Source organism: Phodopus roborovskii, unplaced genomic scaffold, assembly GCF_943737965.1.
Source record: "Phodopus roborovskii unplaced genomic scaffold, PHOROB, whole genome shotgun sequence".
Classification (NCBI taxonomy): domain Eukaryota; kingdom Metazoa; phylum Chordata; class Mammalia; order Rodentia; family Cricetidae; genus Phodopus; species Phodopus roborovskii.
The window spans coordinates 41320380-41338835 of NW_026125281.1; the positions used below are offsets into that span (position 1 = coordinate 41320380).

Here is an 18456-nt window from a genome sequence, read left to right on the forward strand (position 1 = left end):
ACAGTCTGTCGACAGCTGGAGGAGATCCTGGGCCGCAGCCGGCCAGTTGCAAACAAAACTTAATCACGTTTCCTTTTGTCCGCAAGCTTCGATGGGAATCTGGGCGTTTCGTTCGTGTTTGCTTCACCGGTGTGTGCGAACAGGGCGGCTGTCGGCCGTGCAGCCTGCCCGGGCGGCCGCGGGGGTCGGGTCCGCGGCCGCGCAGGCAGCTCCAGGCCGGCCGGTGCGCACGCAGCGCCGCAGCCTCCGGGTCACGTGCGCCGCGGAGTCCGCAGGAATGTAGCGCGGCGCAGAGAAAGTTTCCCCGGGGGCCGCGGGCCGCAGATTCGGTGCGGGCGGGCGCGCAGAGGAAGGAAGAGCGACGAGGAGGCGGAGCCCGCGAGGCGCGCGGGCGGGCGCTCCGCGCAACTTTTCAGTCTGGGCGTCCCGAGCCCAAGTCTCCGTCTCAGTCGGGACGCGGCCGGCGGCCGGGGCCCAGGGAGCTCGCGCGGGGCACGGAAGGCTCGGCGGCCTCGGGCACGGCGTGCAGGGCGATGCGGGCGCGCGACGCGGCGCCCCGAGCCTGAGCGCAGCGTCCCCGGGCGAGCGTCGAGCGAGGCCGCAGCCATGGAGCCCGCGCAGCAGCCGCCGCCCCAGCCGGCCCCGCCGGGGCCCGCGCCGCCCTCCGCGCCCGCGCCTCCGCCAGGGACCCCCGCGGCCCCGCCCGCGCCCCCGGCCGGCCACCAGGTCGTGCACGTCCGCGGGGACTCGGAGACCGACCTGGAGGCGCTCTTCAACGCCGTCATGAACCCCAAGACGGCCAACGTGCCGCAGACCGTGCCCATGCGGCTGCGCAAGCTGCCCGACTCCTTCTTCAAGCCGCCCGAGCCCAAGTCCCACTCGCGACAGGTAGCGGGGGCGCGTGGGGCCGCGCGGGGCCGGGCTCGCCCGGGGGCGGCGGCCGGCGGGGGCGGGGGGCTGGCTGCACAATGAGCGCGCCTCCGCCCCGCTCCGCCCCGCTCCGCACCTTCGCTTCGCCGGGGAGGGGGAGGGGAGGGGAGGGCGGGCGGGGGGGGGCGGCATCCCGTGCGGGGACCCCGGCCAGGCGACACCCCGCCTCCGCTGCCCGCGCCGCCCAGCCTCCCGCGGCGCCGCGTTTACTGTCCCCCTTGTTTGCGCGGCTTGGTGAGGGGTGGGGGTTGAACCGGTCCATTGAGTTTCTGGTTCCTTCGCTCGGTCCCCTCCCCCTCCCCCTCCGAAGCTTGCGCTCTCGGCCCCGGCGCGGTCCGATCGAGTGCAGGGTTCGGCCCCCCCCCCCCCGGTCGCCGCTCGCCCCCGCCGTGCCCTGGGACCCGGGCTGCCGGGCGGGCGGGATCTTGTCCCACTCGCTGGGCTCACGTGTCGCCCGCCCCCCGATCGCGACCTATTATTTACCGTTGGGCCCCAGAGCTTTTAAATTGGCCACATCTGGGCATTGCGCAGCAACTGGGCTGCGCTCTGGGCGCGGAGAGAGCTCGGCGCCGGCCTTTGAGAGCGCGTTGCAGGTTGACTCATAGGCCGAGTCCTGCCGGGCTCAACTGTGATTAAAGGTAATGTTTGGGAAGCAATGACTAATTCCAGGCTCGCCATTGCTCTTTAACTGACTGCGGATGTGAACATGGCCGCTTAGCCACATCCAGGACGCCTGCTTGTTTTCCCAACTGGATCCCACACAGAAGTGAAACCGTTTCAAAGTATGAACATTCCGATAGGGCCTGGTAGATTTCTTTAGTGTCGCTCCCCCCTCCCCTCCATTTAATTACTTAATTTTTAAAGACCTTGCTTTAGGCTAAAGCAGCATAGGAACTTTGCCCAAAACTTAATTGGTTTTCCAAACACCGCCGTCGTTAGCCCACTCGGGCTGTAACTTGAGTGGAAAGAAGAATTGCCGCCCCCGTCCCAGCCCCCCTCCTAGGCAGGCCTGCGGCAGAACAGGGTTTTTTTGGAGCTCCGAAAAGCTCGATTAACCTCGGCTACAAAAAGCCGAGTGAAGGAGGAAGGAAAGGTTATTTAGCCGCTAGCCTAAACACTTAATTTGCAACAACAGAAGACTTAGTTCATTACTCCCTCCCCCACAAGTGGGTTTCTGGACTCACTGAGCTAAATGTATGTTGGCGAGCAATCTTGAACGGCCGCGAAAACTTCGAAGGAACACGCAGATTGAATGCTCCATTTTGTAGGAACGACCACGGGAAAGTGTACTTGTAATACCCGACTTCCACCCGGCCGTTTGTGGGGCACATTTGCCTTCTGACTAGCATTTTAAGAGAGCTGTGTATCGAGAAATGTACCCTTTCTGGGTGCTAATGATTTCCTAGCCCTAAATTTAATCTGATCTGAAACCCAGAAATGCCCCTGCCTTTGTGGAGCTTTAAGTCTCCTTATGCTCATGAATCTAGGAAGTCAAAACGTTTTTGATAAATCCTAATTATAATAAAAGGATTAGGTATTGTAAACAATTGTCAACAGGTTCCTGCCTGAGAATCCTTATACCCCTATGCGCTTCTGGCATGGAAAAACTATATTTTACAGAAATGAAGACCAGTTCATTTCTGATACCTCGTTTAACACTAGTCTGGCCTCATTAGTTTTTTGCATTGTTGCAGTTCTGAGCCTTTGAGTTCATTAATTTATAATGGTTGATTTATTGATTCACACACAGCCGAAATAGCTCAGTGGGGAGAACGTTAGACTGAAGAGCACTGACTTGTGCTTCCAAAGGACCCAGGTTCAATTCCCAGCACCCACGTGGCAGCTCACAACTGTCTGTAGCTCCAAGTCTAAAGGATCTGGCACCTTCACACACACACGTGCAAGCAAAACACCAGTGCACATAAAATAAAAAGGAAAGATAGAAACCCCTAATTTATGGATTCACCGTCAAAAAGTATCGGATGAGGGCATTAGTTATTTAAAATGAAGAATGGGAAAAGTGCACAGTAATTCCCTGAGTTTTGCTCTAGGACTTTTAAAAAACCATACTGCTTGGGAAATGAACTGATTTATTTATTTTGGTGTGTATAGAACACACATGTTCTTTGCCACCAAATAACAGCTCTTGCCTCAGTTTTTTTGAAAATGGGTTTTTAAAATGCCCAGTTTTTAACTTATTTTCAGATGGACTGCTCCTCAGTAAAATAACATTTATGGTGTAGGTTAAATTTGCATAATTTAAAAGTGGTCCGTTCCTTAGCGTCAAAAGTTGAACACTGAAGTTTGCTTTTTGATATTTAGATATTTGCTTGCCTTGAATTTGGGGGTAGGTGCTGCTGCCTCAGTTGTGTAAATCCTCATTTTACTATTCCTAACAGGCCAGTACCGATGCGGGCACTGCAGGAGGTCTGACTCCACAGCACGTCCGTGCTCACTCCTCCCCAGCTTCCCTGCAGCTGGGGGCCGTTTCTCCTGGGACTCTAACCCCCACTGTGGTCTCTGGTCCAGCCGCTACCCCTGCAGCACAGCATCTCCGGCAGTCTTCCTTTGAGATCCCTGACGATGTACCGCTGCCCGCAGGCTGGGAGATGGCCAAGACATCGTCTGGTCAGAGATACTTCTTAAAGTAAGTGAAGATAACCCTGGGAGGCAGCAGTGTAGGAATGACGTTTATTTTGCTGGTGCTAAAGATGGACCTCTGTCTTAGGATGGCAAACAAGCATACTTTGCCAATGCTCTGCATCTCTCCTCCATTTGTGTATATGTGGGCACCCTCTTTGGTGTTGGCCATCTTGGAAAGTCTGCTCTTGGTTCAGAGCTTTTTGCACACTTGTTTTGTGGCAATATGGGGTAATCTCATTTTGAGTTTGTGCCAGATTTGTTAATTAGCCTGGCACAAAACAGAATACCATGAAAAATTTAAATAGCAAGACTGTCATGCGTTATATTTTCTGTGAGAGTGTGCGCTCCTTTTTGTGTCTTGAATATTGAACCCAGGACCTCATGTATTCTTTCCAATAAATAATTGCTAGAAAAGGAAGTAAGTAGGACTTGGGGAAGAGGTGGCTTTACTCCCCTTGGGAAACAAGTCAGTTAAGCTGCCTTTTGCTGTCATTAAACAGCTATTTCCCTCACAATGTGAAGAAAACACCTATGTTAGGTTTGGCCTCCAGGCATGCACACTTTTTACAGGCTTGCAGGTCCTGAGGAGCTGCACCTTCTCTGGGAATCAGAAGCAAGGCCACGGGGTGTCTTTTACAGTCATCTGAAAAGGACAAAATAGAATTTTATTCACTCTAATTTTGAAGTTGGAGGTAGAGCTAATTTTCTAGGGCTTGTTTGAATTTAGAATATGCTAGCTGTCTCAGACTGGTTGTTACAGACTGGGGGTGGGGGGTTGTTCTGTTGTTCTTTGAGTTGGTTAATTGGGCTGAGATGCTGAACAATGCTCATTTTGATGCAGATTTGTTTTGACATCTGAAGTAAATGCAGCCAGAGAACACCAGTAACAAACTTGTTTTGTTTGTGAGCTACCCCCAAGTCTGTATTTTCAGTTGCTTGTCTTGGGTGGGTTGCTACTTTGTGTGTGTTTGTTTTTTGAGACAGGGTTTCTCTGTATCCCTTGGCTGTCCTGGAACTTGCTCTGTAGACCAGGATGGCATCCAACTCAGATCTGCCTGCCTCTGCCTCCCAAGTACTAGGATTAAAGGTTTGGGTTACTGCTTTGGTGTAAGGATACAGAGTTTTGTATTTCAGGGGGACAAGGGAAGAAGAGATTTTGATCTTGATCTTGGAAACCTCTCTGCATCCCCCCCATCCCACCCCTCCCCCCACACACATTTGTTTTGTTGCCATTTTTCCCCTATAAGTTTTTCTTAAAAAACAAAACAAAAACCATTTTCTGGTGTCCTGGTCCTCGTTTCAAGGGGTCAGGTTGAAACAATAAAGGGCCTGAGAGGAAAGTACTCACAAGCCTGGCAGATTCATCCACGTGAGGGAGATCATTTGTTCTCTCTGCAGACTTCCAAGTCTGCTTGGAAGAGGGGCCTGGGTGTCCTGAAGGGAAGAAAAGGCTTAGAGCCCCGACCGCCTCCCCGCTGTGTCTGGTGGTGACCTGGGGTGATGTTAAACAGCTTAATAGCCTCCAGGCCTTCAGTTGTGGCTGTGGCTCTGAGCCGAAGGTTAAAGAGCAGCATTTGTGATGCTTTTTCTCTTTTGTGTTTTCTTAAAATTGCTTGTAGGTGACATCTGTTTGCATCTTCGTTATTTGTGGGAGTGATCTTTTCTAAGCAGAAATAAACCTTATTATTTCCGTAATTCTTCCTGTGGCAAGTAACTGCTGGGTTTGAGGGGTGTTCCACACTTAGCTCCACCCCTACTTAGCATCCTGACCTCTTTTCATGGGGGCTGGGAAGAAGGTAAACCACACCAAACTTAGACTTGCTTGCCAAGGGGGGTGGGCTGGGCAAAGCTTTGCCTAGGAAGCCAACATTGGCAGGATCCAAAAGCACGGTTATTACTTTTGCCCCTGCCCATGGAAGTCATTGTGCTCTTAGGAGTAGAAGGTCACTCACCGCTGAGGGGTGGCTTGAACAGTCACAGCAGGTGAGCTGAGTCACTGGGTGTGGTAAAGATCCTGTGGAGGCCTATGAGAACGGGGTGCTGTAGTCTTACGAAGCTGCTTTTTCTGAAGAGGAAATGCCTTATGAACAATACGCGGTTTGGAGAAGTGATGTGAAACAGAACTTTCTCTCCATTGTTGGCTTCCCCCTGCTGTTGTGTACCGTGTAGTTGCCAGAAAGAGAAAGAGCCGTTGAGCACCAAACAGATGAATGAAATTAATATCTGCCCTGACTGAGTCAGAGATGATGGTAAACTAAGCTTTGATGCCAAGTAGCTATTGTGTCAAAATTTATTTTTATCTTAGGTTTTGGAATCCATCTCTCTTCGCATATCAATACTTTGCTTTTGTCTGCAACTTTGTGTGAGATCCTGAGGATAACTTCCAGGGTTAGTGTGAGCCCTAGGACCCACACTATGACAGGGGAGAGCTGACTCCTCAGATTGCCCTGGCACATTACAGACTCAGCTGTGGTGTGTCCACATTCGATGTACACCCACAGGTGCATAAATACATAACTAATAAAAACCTCTCAAAAGGATACCAGCCAGCCGTGGAAGGAAGGTCTGACCGGCTTCTGAATTCCAGCTGATACACCTTTCATTCATCTTTTTAGGTATTTACTCAGACAAAGTATGTCATTTTTTGAGATGTACGCATGACAGGAAGAATTCTGAGCACAAATGGTCCAAGCTGGCAAGGTGTTGTAACTTGAGAGGTCTGAGAGAGTTGGTGACTTGGGGGATAGCTAATTGTTGCCTTATGACTGGAGAGGAGTGAAGTCAGTGTTGAAGTCTGTTGGCCCATCCTCCAGTTTCAAGGCCACCTAATTACCATGGTGGCTGTTAAAGCCAGTCCTGGGCCAGTGAGTTCTAGAGCCTTGGACTTTATATTGGCAAATGGCAGGTGTGTGTGTGTGTGTTAGTTACAAGCACCTCTGTCCTGGACAGGGACCCAGGCTCTAGAGATTATGCTGTACCTAAAAAAGCTGTAGTCGCTGGAGATGCCTTATCTTTGTCACCACACTTAATGTTTGGAACCAATTTCACCACAGTACTTTGAGTATTTTAAAAGACTCAATTCTCTTTCTACCTCAGCGCTTCTGCAGGTTTCCCTGCAGGAAATAGTTCTTCAAGTAGTTGGTCAACAACTTCCTATTTCTTTTATGCGCTGCTGAATAACTTCCTGAATTAGCATTCTATAATGTCTTTGGTTACAAGGAGTGCGTGTACTTCTCAAGTTCATTTTATTGAATCTGGTACCTTGTGACCGTTGCCAAGTACAAAGAACTTACTGGAAACTATGTAGGTGTTATAATTTGATGTACCAAATGTGATCTAGTGGCTTAATAAATAACGTTTGTGGGTATACATTGTCTTAATAATATTCTGACAGTTTTTTTAAAAAGAGTTTTCTATGGGGATGTTTTCATTTGTCATTTTCTGAATAGAGACAGCTGCAATGTTTTTAGTCTTTGAGTCTCAAGTTCGTAGGGCTGTGGTTTATTTAAAAGTGTAGAGTATTTTAGTGGGTGGGGGATGTCGTTCTGGTATATAGCAAGTACCAGGTTTGCTCTATTAACTTTCTAGCCTACTTAGGATGGGCTGGGTAGGAGGCTCAGATAAGCCAGTGGGTAAAGGCCTGCTCAGCAAACTGATGACCTGGCTTTGCTCTCCAGATCCTATGGTAGGAAGAGAACCATCTCCCCAAAGTTGTCTGACCCCCACACGAGCCCCATTTGTAGTGTGTGTCTGAGTCTGTCCCATCTCTCATGAACACAGAGTAATGGTCAGTTCAGAAAAGAGAGGAACCAGCTGTGGTTGTGCACACTTTTAACCCCCGCAGAAGCAGGTGGATGTGTGAATTTGGGACCCGCCAGTCTACATAGCAAGCTCTAGACCAACCAGGCTACATAGAGACCCTGCCTCAAAAAATAGTCCCTGCTCTAAAAAAAAAAAGAAAGAAAAGAAAAGATAGGAAAAAGGGCAGATAGCTTGTGGCTTTGGGTGACCTTTTAAAAAGTTTGTGACAATTGCTAGAGTATCTCTTTCCAACATTTCAAAAAGTTAAATTCTCAGATTTTTTTGGAGTTACTCAGCATTTAGTTTAGCCGTATACCAGTTGAGAATGTACCTGCCTCCTGAGTGTACTTCATGAATGTCAAGTGTAAGTACAGTAGCTTTATTCTATCAGTTATATGGCCCCACACCCTGACCCCCGTTTTTTTTTTTTTCTTTGTGGGTGTTTTGTTTTTGAGACAGGGCTTCTCTGGAACTGACCTTATAGAGCAGGCTGGCCTTGAACGTTGAGATCCGCCTGCCTCTGCCTCCCGAGTGCTGGGATTAAAGGCGTGTGTCTCCTCTGCTTTATGCGGCACACAAAGGAATTGAGTTAAACTGTTCGTTGTAATTGGCCCTTCTGTTCTCTCTTGCGATTGCTCAATGGAGGGCTGCACACACTGCACACCTCTGTGCAGAGGACTTGTTTTCCTAGGGAGCTGCAGAGTGAAGCCTGAATAAGTAGCTTGAGTACTGGGTAAGCTGCAAACTCCTGTAGAAAACACAGGGCATTCCCTGTCCTTCAGCTATTGTTCTTGCTATTGGGATGAGCCTTCTGGGTAGACTGGCCGGTGTCCCCACCCCACCCCCACCAAGTGACTCAGGGAGGATGGGAGGAGGACGCAGGTGACAAGGAGAAGAAATAAGTAATTTACTTTTTAGGGGGAAAATACACTATTCCTGATGTTACCTGCTTAAATAAAAAACTACATGTTTAAAATGCCTCGAAATATCAGTACAGGAAGCTAATGTTCTTTAAACAGTAACATTCAAAAATACTTATCCCCACAAAAGCCTAAGTAGTGTCTCAGTAATTGACAATTTATGGATGGGGTGGGGGAGGGGATGTTTTCACGGTATGGTCTCACTGTGTAGCTCTGACTGTCCTGGAAGTTACTCTAGAGACCAGGCTGACTTGGAACTCCCTGATCCATCCCTCTGCCTCTGCCTCCCAAGTGCTGATGAGATTTAAAGGTATGGATCGGATCACCACACCACCAGTAGTTGACACTTCCAAACAACGGAAAGCAAATAAAACCCTCCTGAGACCGTGAAATCATTCCTTTTAGTAATGTAGAGAAATAACATTATTTTGTAGTTAGAATGAAAATCAGACCCAAACTGTTCTGTTCTGCCCACCCCTCATCTTCAGGCTATGGGGTAGAGGTTAGCTCTTAACCCAGCCGGCTAGTCACCAGTATGTTGGAATTTTAAGGCATAGGGCAAATCAAAATGAAGTAATTCATAAAGTCAATTATGACTTAGGAAGATTCAGACTTAATTTGCTGCTGCCTGTGATAGCATGGAGGTGTGGTAATGGCTGAGTAGCCTTACAGAAGAGCCTCTACTGCCTGTAACTGAGTGATGCAGCCCTTCCCTCTGAGTCCAGGCACGAAAGGACTTTGGTGGATTTATGGACCAGTACCTCAGCGCAGGGTTCCTGGGAACAGCTGTGGCTGCCTCAGAAGGACAACTCTTTTATGTGGGCACTTACCTCCTCCAAAAGCAAGCCCAGAAGGGTCTTCCTCTCCCTCCCTCGATGTTCTGGACTAGGCTAGGTAGGTAGTTCTACCTGACTGGCTGTTAGCAGGAGCCGTAATTGCTAACTTACCAAATGATAAGCTGTTCTCTTGAGCAGTGTTTCAGATTAGCAGGACAATGTAGAGGGACAGAGCCTTGTAATGAATGCTAGGTCCACCCACCAGGTGCTGCTGCCTCCCCTGTCATGTGCTTCTTGTGAGGCGACACACCGTCAGTTCTGCTGCGGCCTGACTTGGTAAATGAAGGGAGTATTTGGTTAGACCTTCCCTCTTGTTTTACTTTGAGGAGGTTTTCTTTTCTTTGTTTAAGTTTGTGTGATGAAATATATTTAAAAAGAGGGGCTGTTGGTTTGAGGCAAGGCCGAGTGATTACCCCAGGCTAGTCTGGTACTCTGCCTCCTTCTTATAGCCCAGTGTGACCTTGAATTCCTGCCAATTCTCTGTCACTTTGATTACCAGTGCGTGTCACCATGCCCAGTTGAGAGGTACGTTTTTTGAGACACATAAGAAAGCTTAACTAAGGTCTGGACTTGGAACTCTACTCTAGTAGGTCAGATTTTTAGAGTGTTGCCTTCACACCAAGATAACTCCCTGGGTTCCCTGCAGTGATTGTCGCCTGGAGCTACCTTTGAAGAGGACCGCCCACCCAGCCATCTGAGAGGTGGGGCAATAGTAGACCAGCTTTTTGTAAAGAAAGATGGAATTGTTTTGCATTTATGACACTGCCCCCACTTTCTCTCTATTGTGTGGAACTGCCCTGATTCGTGTATATCTTAAATGTGCACGTCTGTCTGTGTGTACACATGTATTTTAGTCGTTGTGTGTAGGTGGAGGTCACAGCATGTGGGAGTTGGTTCTTTTCCTCCCTCCACCTAGGTGGGCAGGCTTCATGGCAAATCCGAAGTGTGTTTTTAGTTACAGAGGTAAGGCTCACTAGTTTCTTGGACAGTCACTGAAGAGAATGAATGCATGAGGGCACACCTGGCTCTGCCGGAGGAGTATTTCACGATACTCCTTTCCCATAGTTTTATTTAGGAACCAATAGTGTAAAATTTAATTTGAACATGTCAATTTAGAAAAGTCCGCAGTCCTTTTGTAAAGGCAACAGTAAAAGCAGTGAGTGGCCTTGCTGTGGCTTGCATTCTCTCTAGCAAGACACTTCTGATCCTTTCCAGTGGTTTCTCCCTTTATCAGTCTAGGGCAGGTTTGGTGGGCCGTGCGTGTGCGGGTTGGAGATCCACATCCAGTCAATTTTCCGAGGTAAGCTCTGTGTCTTTCTGGAGCCCGGGACCCCTCTAGCCCCTTGGCCAGTACTAGAATTTCAGGTGCTACCCCCACATCTGGCTGTGTGTGTGAGCTTTGGGTGGTAGCCATTTTAGTGCACCCTTCCTCACCTCCTAAAGTCGTATTCATAAAATAATGCTGTATTGTTTCCTTTGCCCGTCCTTCCATGGTCCTCCCAGAGGAATTACTGAATCTTTATTTCTTTTGGTTTTTACATTGTTAGGACCATTTGGGTTTTTCCGATAGCTGACTTTTCTAAACAGATTTTATATTTCCTTTAGGATTATTAATCCCCTCCCCTTACATTTGTGTCTCTGTTACTTCTTTTGCCTTCCTTGAACACTTACCAAGAGTTCTTTGTGTCCCCCTCTGGACTACTTAGACTTGTATTTGAGAGTCATTCTGTGAGGCACAGCCATGGTTGTCATTGCAGGCGGCTTGTGTACTTCACTGGACTCTATTTGCCCACCGCTGGTTTGCTCATACTTTTTTGCTCACTTCTCAGAAATTTGCTGCGAAAACTACTGCAGATTCACAGAGAGTGACTGAGACTCTTAACTCTTAGCAGAGTTGCAAGAATTCAAAGTTTTGTTTCCATGGAATTTTAAGGGCTGTACTTTACTCTAGTTTCCAGTTCTACCCTTGGAAACTCTAGTATTTTGTTGTCTTTGTGTTCTGAAATTTCATAAAGAGTCTAGGTGTTTACTCCTTAACACTTCCTATATAGAATTAGTGGTTAAAGATGTGTGTGTGTGAGAGAGAGAGAGAGAGGGAGAGGCAGACAGACAGACAGACAGACCCAGGCCCCTCAGGGTTTTGCAGTACAGCCTCTTGCCTTTGTCTAGGAAATGGCTTCCTAGTTCCTGGTGGATTCTTTACATATCCTTGCTAGTTCAAGGTCTTTGATTTTCTTTCTTTTTTAATGATTTTTTTTTTTTTAATGTGTGTCTATGTGAGGTTGTTAGATCCCATGAACTGAAGTTCCTAATTGTTGCGAGCAGCCATGTGGGTGCTGGGATTGAACCAGGGCTCTGGCTATTCTGGAAGAGCAGCCCATGCTCTTAACCATTGAGCCATCTCTTCAGCCAGATTTTGGATTCTTATCAACCCTCAAACCTCTTCAACTTTGACTTTTAATGTTTAAAGTTGGTTTTTGTCCCTCTAAAAGATACTTTTTGCAGGCATGGTAACATGTGCTTGTAATTCCAGCACTTGGGAGACTGAGGCATGAGTAGTACTGTGAGTTTGAGACCAGCCTGAACTGCATACTGAGTTCCAAGCTAGCCTGGAGTATAAGCGAACCCTCAAACTCCCAGAGAGAAGATGGACCATTCTTCAGGCCCCTTTACTGCGTTCACTGTGAATCCCTTGGCCCGCTCACCTCCTGAAACTTTCCTTTGCTTGCTTACCTTCACACACCAGCACCCTGAAGCTGGCCAAACTTGGGATGTTGGTGTCTTGTTATTTCTGCTCATAGCTTGTTTCTCTAGCTGATGGTCTTTCTGTCTTCTCTCCAGTGGACTTGAGTAGTATGGTCTGACACTGGTGCCCAGTTACTTCATCCATGGTCTTGGCTGTTCTCAGTGACTGAACACGGCCTCTAGATCCGTTTGTGTGGAACGTATGTGTACACCTCAACTTTTGCTCTGAGCAGGAAAGATTTTTGTTTTTTTTTTCCAAGACGGGGGTTTCTCTGTAGCTTTGGAGCCTCTCCTGGCACTCACTCTGTAGACCAGGCTGGCCTTGAACCCACGGAAATCTGCCTGCCTCTCTTTGCCTTCCAAATGCTGGGACTGAAGGTGTGTCCACCACTGCCCAACTCGGGAAGGTTCTTATTATCTTTATTAAGTTATATTTATGTCATTCTTGTCTGTTCAGGTCAAGTGACAACCTGCTGGACGAGGTTCCCTCCACCTATTATCTTGGTTCAGGGGTGGAGCTTAGGTTGTCAGGCAGCCTCTGCCTTCCAAGTGCTGGGATCAAAGGCAAGCGTCCTGCTTATTAAGAATAAGACAGGGTCCCACCTAAGCTCAGTGTGCAGCCCAGTCTAGCTTTGAACTCCTAGAAGTCCTCCTGCCTCGGCCTTCCAAGTGCTGGGGTTACAAGCCCGTCAGTCACACCAAGCTTATTTAACCTCTTCGTATAAGCTGTGAGACACAGGTGTCCTCCCTGCCCTAAGACAGTGCTTGCATACAGTTGGTGCTCATTAACCAGGAAGGAATGGAATTCTAGCTGACTTCTCCTTTGTGAACGACCACAAATAGTCGTCCTTGTGTGTGAGCACAGGTGCTGGGCGAGCAGAGGACCCCTCGGTTTTCCTGTCCTGTGTTCACACGTGTCCTCAGACACGAGAGGGGAGGCGTTGCTGCCTGTTTAACTGTCTGTGCTTCTAGTCTCAGGTGCTTGTGTTGCTTTCTCTGGGCATGCTCTTTTGGGGTGCACATACGTGTGTGGGGAACAGACATGTCATCTTCAGGTGTTCTGAGAAGGCTACGCTGATTGCCAGTGAACTTGAGGGACTGGACCTGTCCAGACCTCCCCTCTTGGGTATCTGGCTTTTTTTTGTTTGGGTTCTAGGGATCAAACTCAGGTCCTCATGCTTGAAAAAGCACTTACCAGCTGAGTGTGCCCCCCGCTCCACCCCACCCTTGCCCCAAAGCTTTTTACGGCTAACTCAACCAAGTAGCTTATACTTGGTCTTAGTGGACTATTGTTAATTTCTCAACTAGTACCTCTGTTTTAACCACTGGTCATGGAGACCTTTTCAGAGGCCATCTTAGAAGCTCTCAGGACTCTGGAGTTAAATTTGTCTTGGTCAGCTATGTCCCATCTGCATTTTGTTCTGGGGGAGTCTGGGAAATTTGTTGGGAAAAGAGAAGATCCTGGCTCGGTAGGCACGCGGGAGGCAGAGGCATTCGGATCTCTTCACGTGGAGGCTGGCGGCCTAAGACTGCTTTAAAGAGAAGCATAGCACCTTAGTCACTGGGGCGCTGGGCGGCAGCCGGAAGAGGCTGGATGCCACTCAGGGCCGTGGCTGTTGACAGAAAACACTCTGGGAAGAAATATTGACTAGTGTGACTATGAGCCTGTGGAATTAATGAAGCATGCAGGACAGGGAGTATGGGCTTCTAAGTAGACATTCGCGGGCACTTCGTGGAACCCATCGCCATCTCGGTAACAGCGCCACCTCTCGTGTTTGCTTTTTAAATGAAAAAATCTCCCACAAAAGTGGTGAAGAGTTGCCCAAATGCAGATGTTTGTTTTCCTCTACACATGTTCAGACTGTTTCTGAATCTTGCAGCTTGGGTGTGCTTCAGGTGACCACCTCATCCAGCTGGAGTGGGCCAAGGGCTTTCCTGTTGGAGTAGTTACCCAAGCTCTCAGGGCTGGAAGGAGTAGCCATGGTGGCTGAGGACGAAGCCTGCCCCCGTTACCTGTGCGCTCCACTTCTGAGTTAGCACTGTGTGTTCCTGTTGAGAATCCGTGGGCCAGCAAAGCCAACTTGGCTGGGAAAGGCACTTGTCTGCCTCGCTCACAGCTGTCCTCTGACTTCCACAGGTGCTTGTCACACAGACGTGCTGCACAGGATTAATGAAAACGTTGTAAAACAAACATTGCCTGGGCGTGGGGTGGCGTATGTGTATCTGCATACAGTTGCACAAGCGTGTAGCTGTCTGCCAGCAAGGAAGCCCCTTTACCTCAGACCACACAGTGGGCTTCCACCGAGGAAACCCATTGGGATGACACTCTGAGTTTGTTCGTTGGATGCAGTTACTGTTTTTTTCTCCTGCTCCTTTTGTGTCTTCAGGACTGGGTGTTTGTCTCAGGCTGATCTCTAGCACTGTGTAGCCCAGTCTGGCACAGCAATCCTCACCTCAAGTTGTGGGGATTTCAGGCTCTTCCTGGATCTTTAAGTACTTTCCTTTGCACTCACATGTGTTCCGTGGTTTCATAAGCTAAGGCCTTTATGCAAGGCTGTTTTAAATGTTAGTGGGGGGGGGCCTCTCATAGGTTGACTCCTGCCGTTTCTCCCGTGGGCTTCCTTAGGTGATGGCTGTCTAAAGAGGCATCTTTTTGCTTCTGTAGCAGAGGTCACCTCTAGATTTGCAGGTCAGTTTGAAGTTTCTTGGTCAGTGGTCATCCTGGTTGATATCAGTAATTAGTCCTGGTGTAATTATTGTCCTTAGTCTCCAGAGTTGTCAGTTTGATGGTGGCACCTTTTTGTGGAAGCACTGTGGAGCATGCAGTATTAATTTCCCATCATTACGGTACCTGCAGGGGAAGGGGGGTTTGATCAGGTCGCAGTTTCATCGTGGGGAAGGTGTGGCTGCTCCCTGGCAGTCTCAGCTAATTAGTAAGCAGAGAGCCTGGGCCAAAGCCCGCCAACCATAACTCTCTCCCCATAGGTCCCATGCCCAAAGTCCCAGTCTCCCCAAACGTTAGCTGGTAGCTGGGCAGCTGTAGGGACAGTTCACATTCAAACAGTAGCATCAGAATACTTACTTTGTGTATTTTTTCCTCAGACTGGTCTTGAACTCACCATGTAGCTGAGGTTAGCTTTGAACTCCTGATTGTCTTTATGCTACCATCTCCCAGGTAGCATAAAGGATTGCAGGCAAGGGTCACCAAGGCTGGCTTCTATAATTTTCTTGTCATTTCTTCTGTCTCACCCTCCCATCTCCATTCTGTATCCTTGGCTGGCTGTGAGCCTGAGGATGACCACCTTCTGCGTCCTACGGCTGGGATCCAGGGTTGCGGGTGTGTGAGGCCAACCCCTTTCTCTGAGCTTCGAGGCAGAGCTTCATTGTGTAGCCCAGGCTGTTCTGGAACTCGAGACTCCTATCCTGTCAGTAAGGCCTGGGCGCCCTGGGAGCACTGGGGGGGGGGGGGGCAGTCTCCGCCTCTCCCTCCTCCTCAGTGTTAGGATGACAGGTGGTGACAGTACAGGCTGGCCTTGAGCTAGCAGCCCCTCCCCCCAAGTCTCTGAAGACCTGTCTGGAACTATTAGTAATTACAGACCTGCATCGCATGCCGGGTGTCACCGCACTGGGGTCTAATTTGCGCCTTTGATCAGTTTTATGAGACTTGTGAATATCAGCATCTCCCCTTCTCTTGCTGTGAGAGTTCAGTGACTCCCTCTTCCTTCCCTACCCCCCAAGATTGCATGTGGGAATTCCTGCAGTCTGGGCAGCCACTGTAGAGCATAACTGTATCTTTAGCCCAATTTCCACTTTTTATTTTGAGACATACTTTTAAGTTCCCCGTGGTGGCCTTGTACATGGTATGAGTCTCCCAAGTGACTGGATTATAAGCCTGGACCACCAGGCCTGGCTAAGTGCAGGTATTTCCACCATGGTATGGTTCTGTTGTATGACTAAACTGCTGGCTTGAGAAGCATGAGGTTAAGCAGTGATGCTGCAGGGTTCATGTGCCAATGCAGGACTTAATGTGTGTGGGTAAGAGTCTAGTGTCTGTGCTCACAGTGGAATGGCTGTGGGCATCCGATGTATGCATCTTTCTTGTGCTTGTTTACTTTACTAATCTTATCTCTGGGATGTGGAGCTTTTGCCCTGAATTCAGAAAGTTTCATTAGAAGATCTCCTTTCTAGGAATGAATGTGTATGTGTCCATGTGAGTGTATGTACAGGGTGTGCAGGCAGGGGGAGGTGGTGAGTTCCCTGAACTGGGGAGGGGGGGTTAGGCCACCCAGTGTGGGTGCTGGGACTGAACCCAGTGTTGCGAGAGCAGAAGGGCCTTTCGCTGCTGAACCTTCTCTCCAGCCTCCTCATGAGACCATTAATCTCCGTCTCTTTTGCCCTTCGCACTTTGCCTGTGTGGGTCAGAGAAGAGCCTTGGCGTTGATCCTTGGGTGACTTCTACCCTTTGCTTGACGTGCCTGGAACTTTGCAAGTAAGCTAGCTTGCCTGCAAGCTCCCTGGGACCCTCCTGTCTCCCTCCGTATCATCACCACTTGGGTTTACAGGTGTGCACCACCACACCCGGCTTTTATGAGTTCTGAGGGTCCAGAGGGATTTTATCCCCTGCAAGACAAGCACTTCACTGGTGTAGCCATCTTCTGAGCTTGGATTTCATTTTATGAGCGCTGTGACTTTAAGATCCCAATTCTTATTGCCCTCAATTAAAGATAAGATTTTTCCTGAAACTGGGCCAGGCAGTGGTGGCGCACGCCTTTAAATCCCAGCACTGAGGACAGAGGCGGACAGAGGCAGGCAGATAGATCTTAGTTCAAGGACAGCCAGGGCTGCACAGAGAAAGCCTGTCTCGAACAACAGTCAGGTTTCCCTGAGTCTCAGCTCTCTGGAGGGGTCATGATTCTTCCTCCATCGGCAGACTCCAGCACTCCATCCAGACTGTTCTCTTCCCCTTTGTGTGTCAGAAGCACTGTGCAGTTACTGAGTCATGGAACTTCCTGGTGGTGGTGAGTCTACTCACTCCCCTTGCACACTCCTGACTTTAATTTGTGGCCTTTGAGTTTGAGAATTGACCCTTCAGATTCTGCAAAGGGCAGGCAACCTGTTGAAGTACCCCTTTTGGAAAGTTGGTATCTCTGAGCCTTACAGCATGTGAAGAACACTTCTGGTCCTGATGCTACAAGTGCATTATCTCAAACTTTGGAGTCCACCAGCTCTACAGAAATGTAGTTCTGGTGCTGTGTGTTTCAGGGCCTCAGGCAAGCAGGCACTTGTTCACCAGGAGTGTGTGAGGCCAAGCCCATGCTGGAGGCGAAACACATTAGCATTCTCAGCCCAGATGCAGCTTGAATCCAAGTTGCTCTATTAATAGAACTTGTCCCACCCCCTGAAGCTGAGGAGTGTTCACTTTTTAATCCATGTCCACATGGTGTTACTTCTTGGGAGCAAGAGTTAAGTTTATTAGGTTAGCAGGTTCATCAAAATGTATATGGGTAGAATTTATCGATGTGTGAGCTACTTACTTTGAAATTCTTCCAGTCTTAATTATGTGCTTGAAATATCACAATAAAATTTTGAGGCAAAGGTATTTATGAAGAATAGTGTGTGAAGGGATTTTTTACTACTGTTGTTTCTATCCCCATAGGAGTCCACAGTAAAGACAGGCCCCAGCTGACAGTTAGATTGTAGAGTTCCTAGCTCCTGTGCATTCTTTCTCCTATGTAGTCAAACTTTATTTAAATTAAAGGCTTGAAATTTTTCTGAATAATCAAAATGTTATGGCAATTTCTTATAATATATAACCAGTACAGTTTTGAAATCTGGACAGTTATGTAACCCTAAACAAATGTAACTGGGTTCCATCCTTTATCATACACACACACACACACACACACACACACGCGCGCGCACTTTTAAAATTACCTTCAGTGTACATTCTTATTAGTTTTTTTGAGACAGGGTTTATCTGTGTAGCCCTGACTGTTGCAGGACTCGATCTGTAGATCAGGCTGCCTCTGTCTTCTAAGTGCCAGGATTAAAGGTGTGTGCCACCATGCCTGGCAACTTTTTAACTTTAGTGCCTGCCAGCTCATGAGACAGTGCCGCCTGAGCAGCATGTGAAGTGACGATGACAGTGTCTGATCAGCACGAAGCAGTCTGTACTCTCTAACTACCCACAATTTTAACTTTCTCCTGATTGATATAAATGTCGATCACATTGTGAACCCCACAATTTCGTTTAGTGGAAAAACCTGCTTCTGGCTGTGGTGTGGTTGGGCCCTAGCATACACCTTCCATCTGAGAGCTTTCTGCTTGAGTATTGTAAACAGGATTAAATCAAATCAAACAGAAGTCAAGAGGCAGGGCAAGCAGCCACTGACTATTAAGAGTAAACCACAGAGTAAGAAAGAGTCACGGGGAGAGAGAGAGGGAGGTACTGTCCTAACCCACTGTTTCACATCTTAGGATCAAGATGTCTAACACTGAACTTGGCCAACTCTGAAATACTCTGAAAGCCAATTGTTTCCCAGATTTCTATACACATATCAAACTGAGGGTTTCATTTTCTG

The 18456-nt window shown here is 48.5% G+C and overlaps 1 protein-coding gene across 4 annotated transcripts in view; it reads left to right on the forward strand.

Moving 5' to 3' along the window:
- Positions 1-563: 563 nt before the first annotated feature.
- Positions 564-18456, forward strand: part of Yap1 (Yes1 associated transcriptional regulator) — a 79493-nt gene continuing 61600 nt past the window's right edge. For all 4 annotated transcript variants that reach the window (XM_051199161.1, XM_051199179.1, XM_051199170.1 and 1 more), the window contains exons 1-2: positions 564-888; positions 3330-3577. In XM_051199161.1, the coding sequence (XP_051055118.1) occupies positions 607-888; positions 3330-3577 (530 nt within the window). In that variant the 5' untranslated portion in view covers positions 564-606. The remainder of the gene's footprint in view (positions 889-3329; positions 3578-18456) is intronic.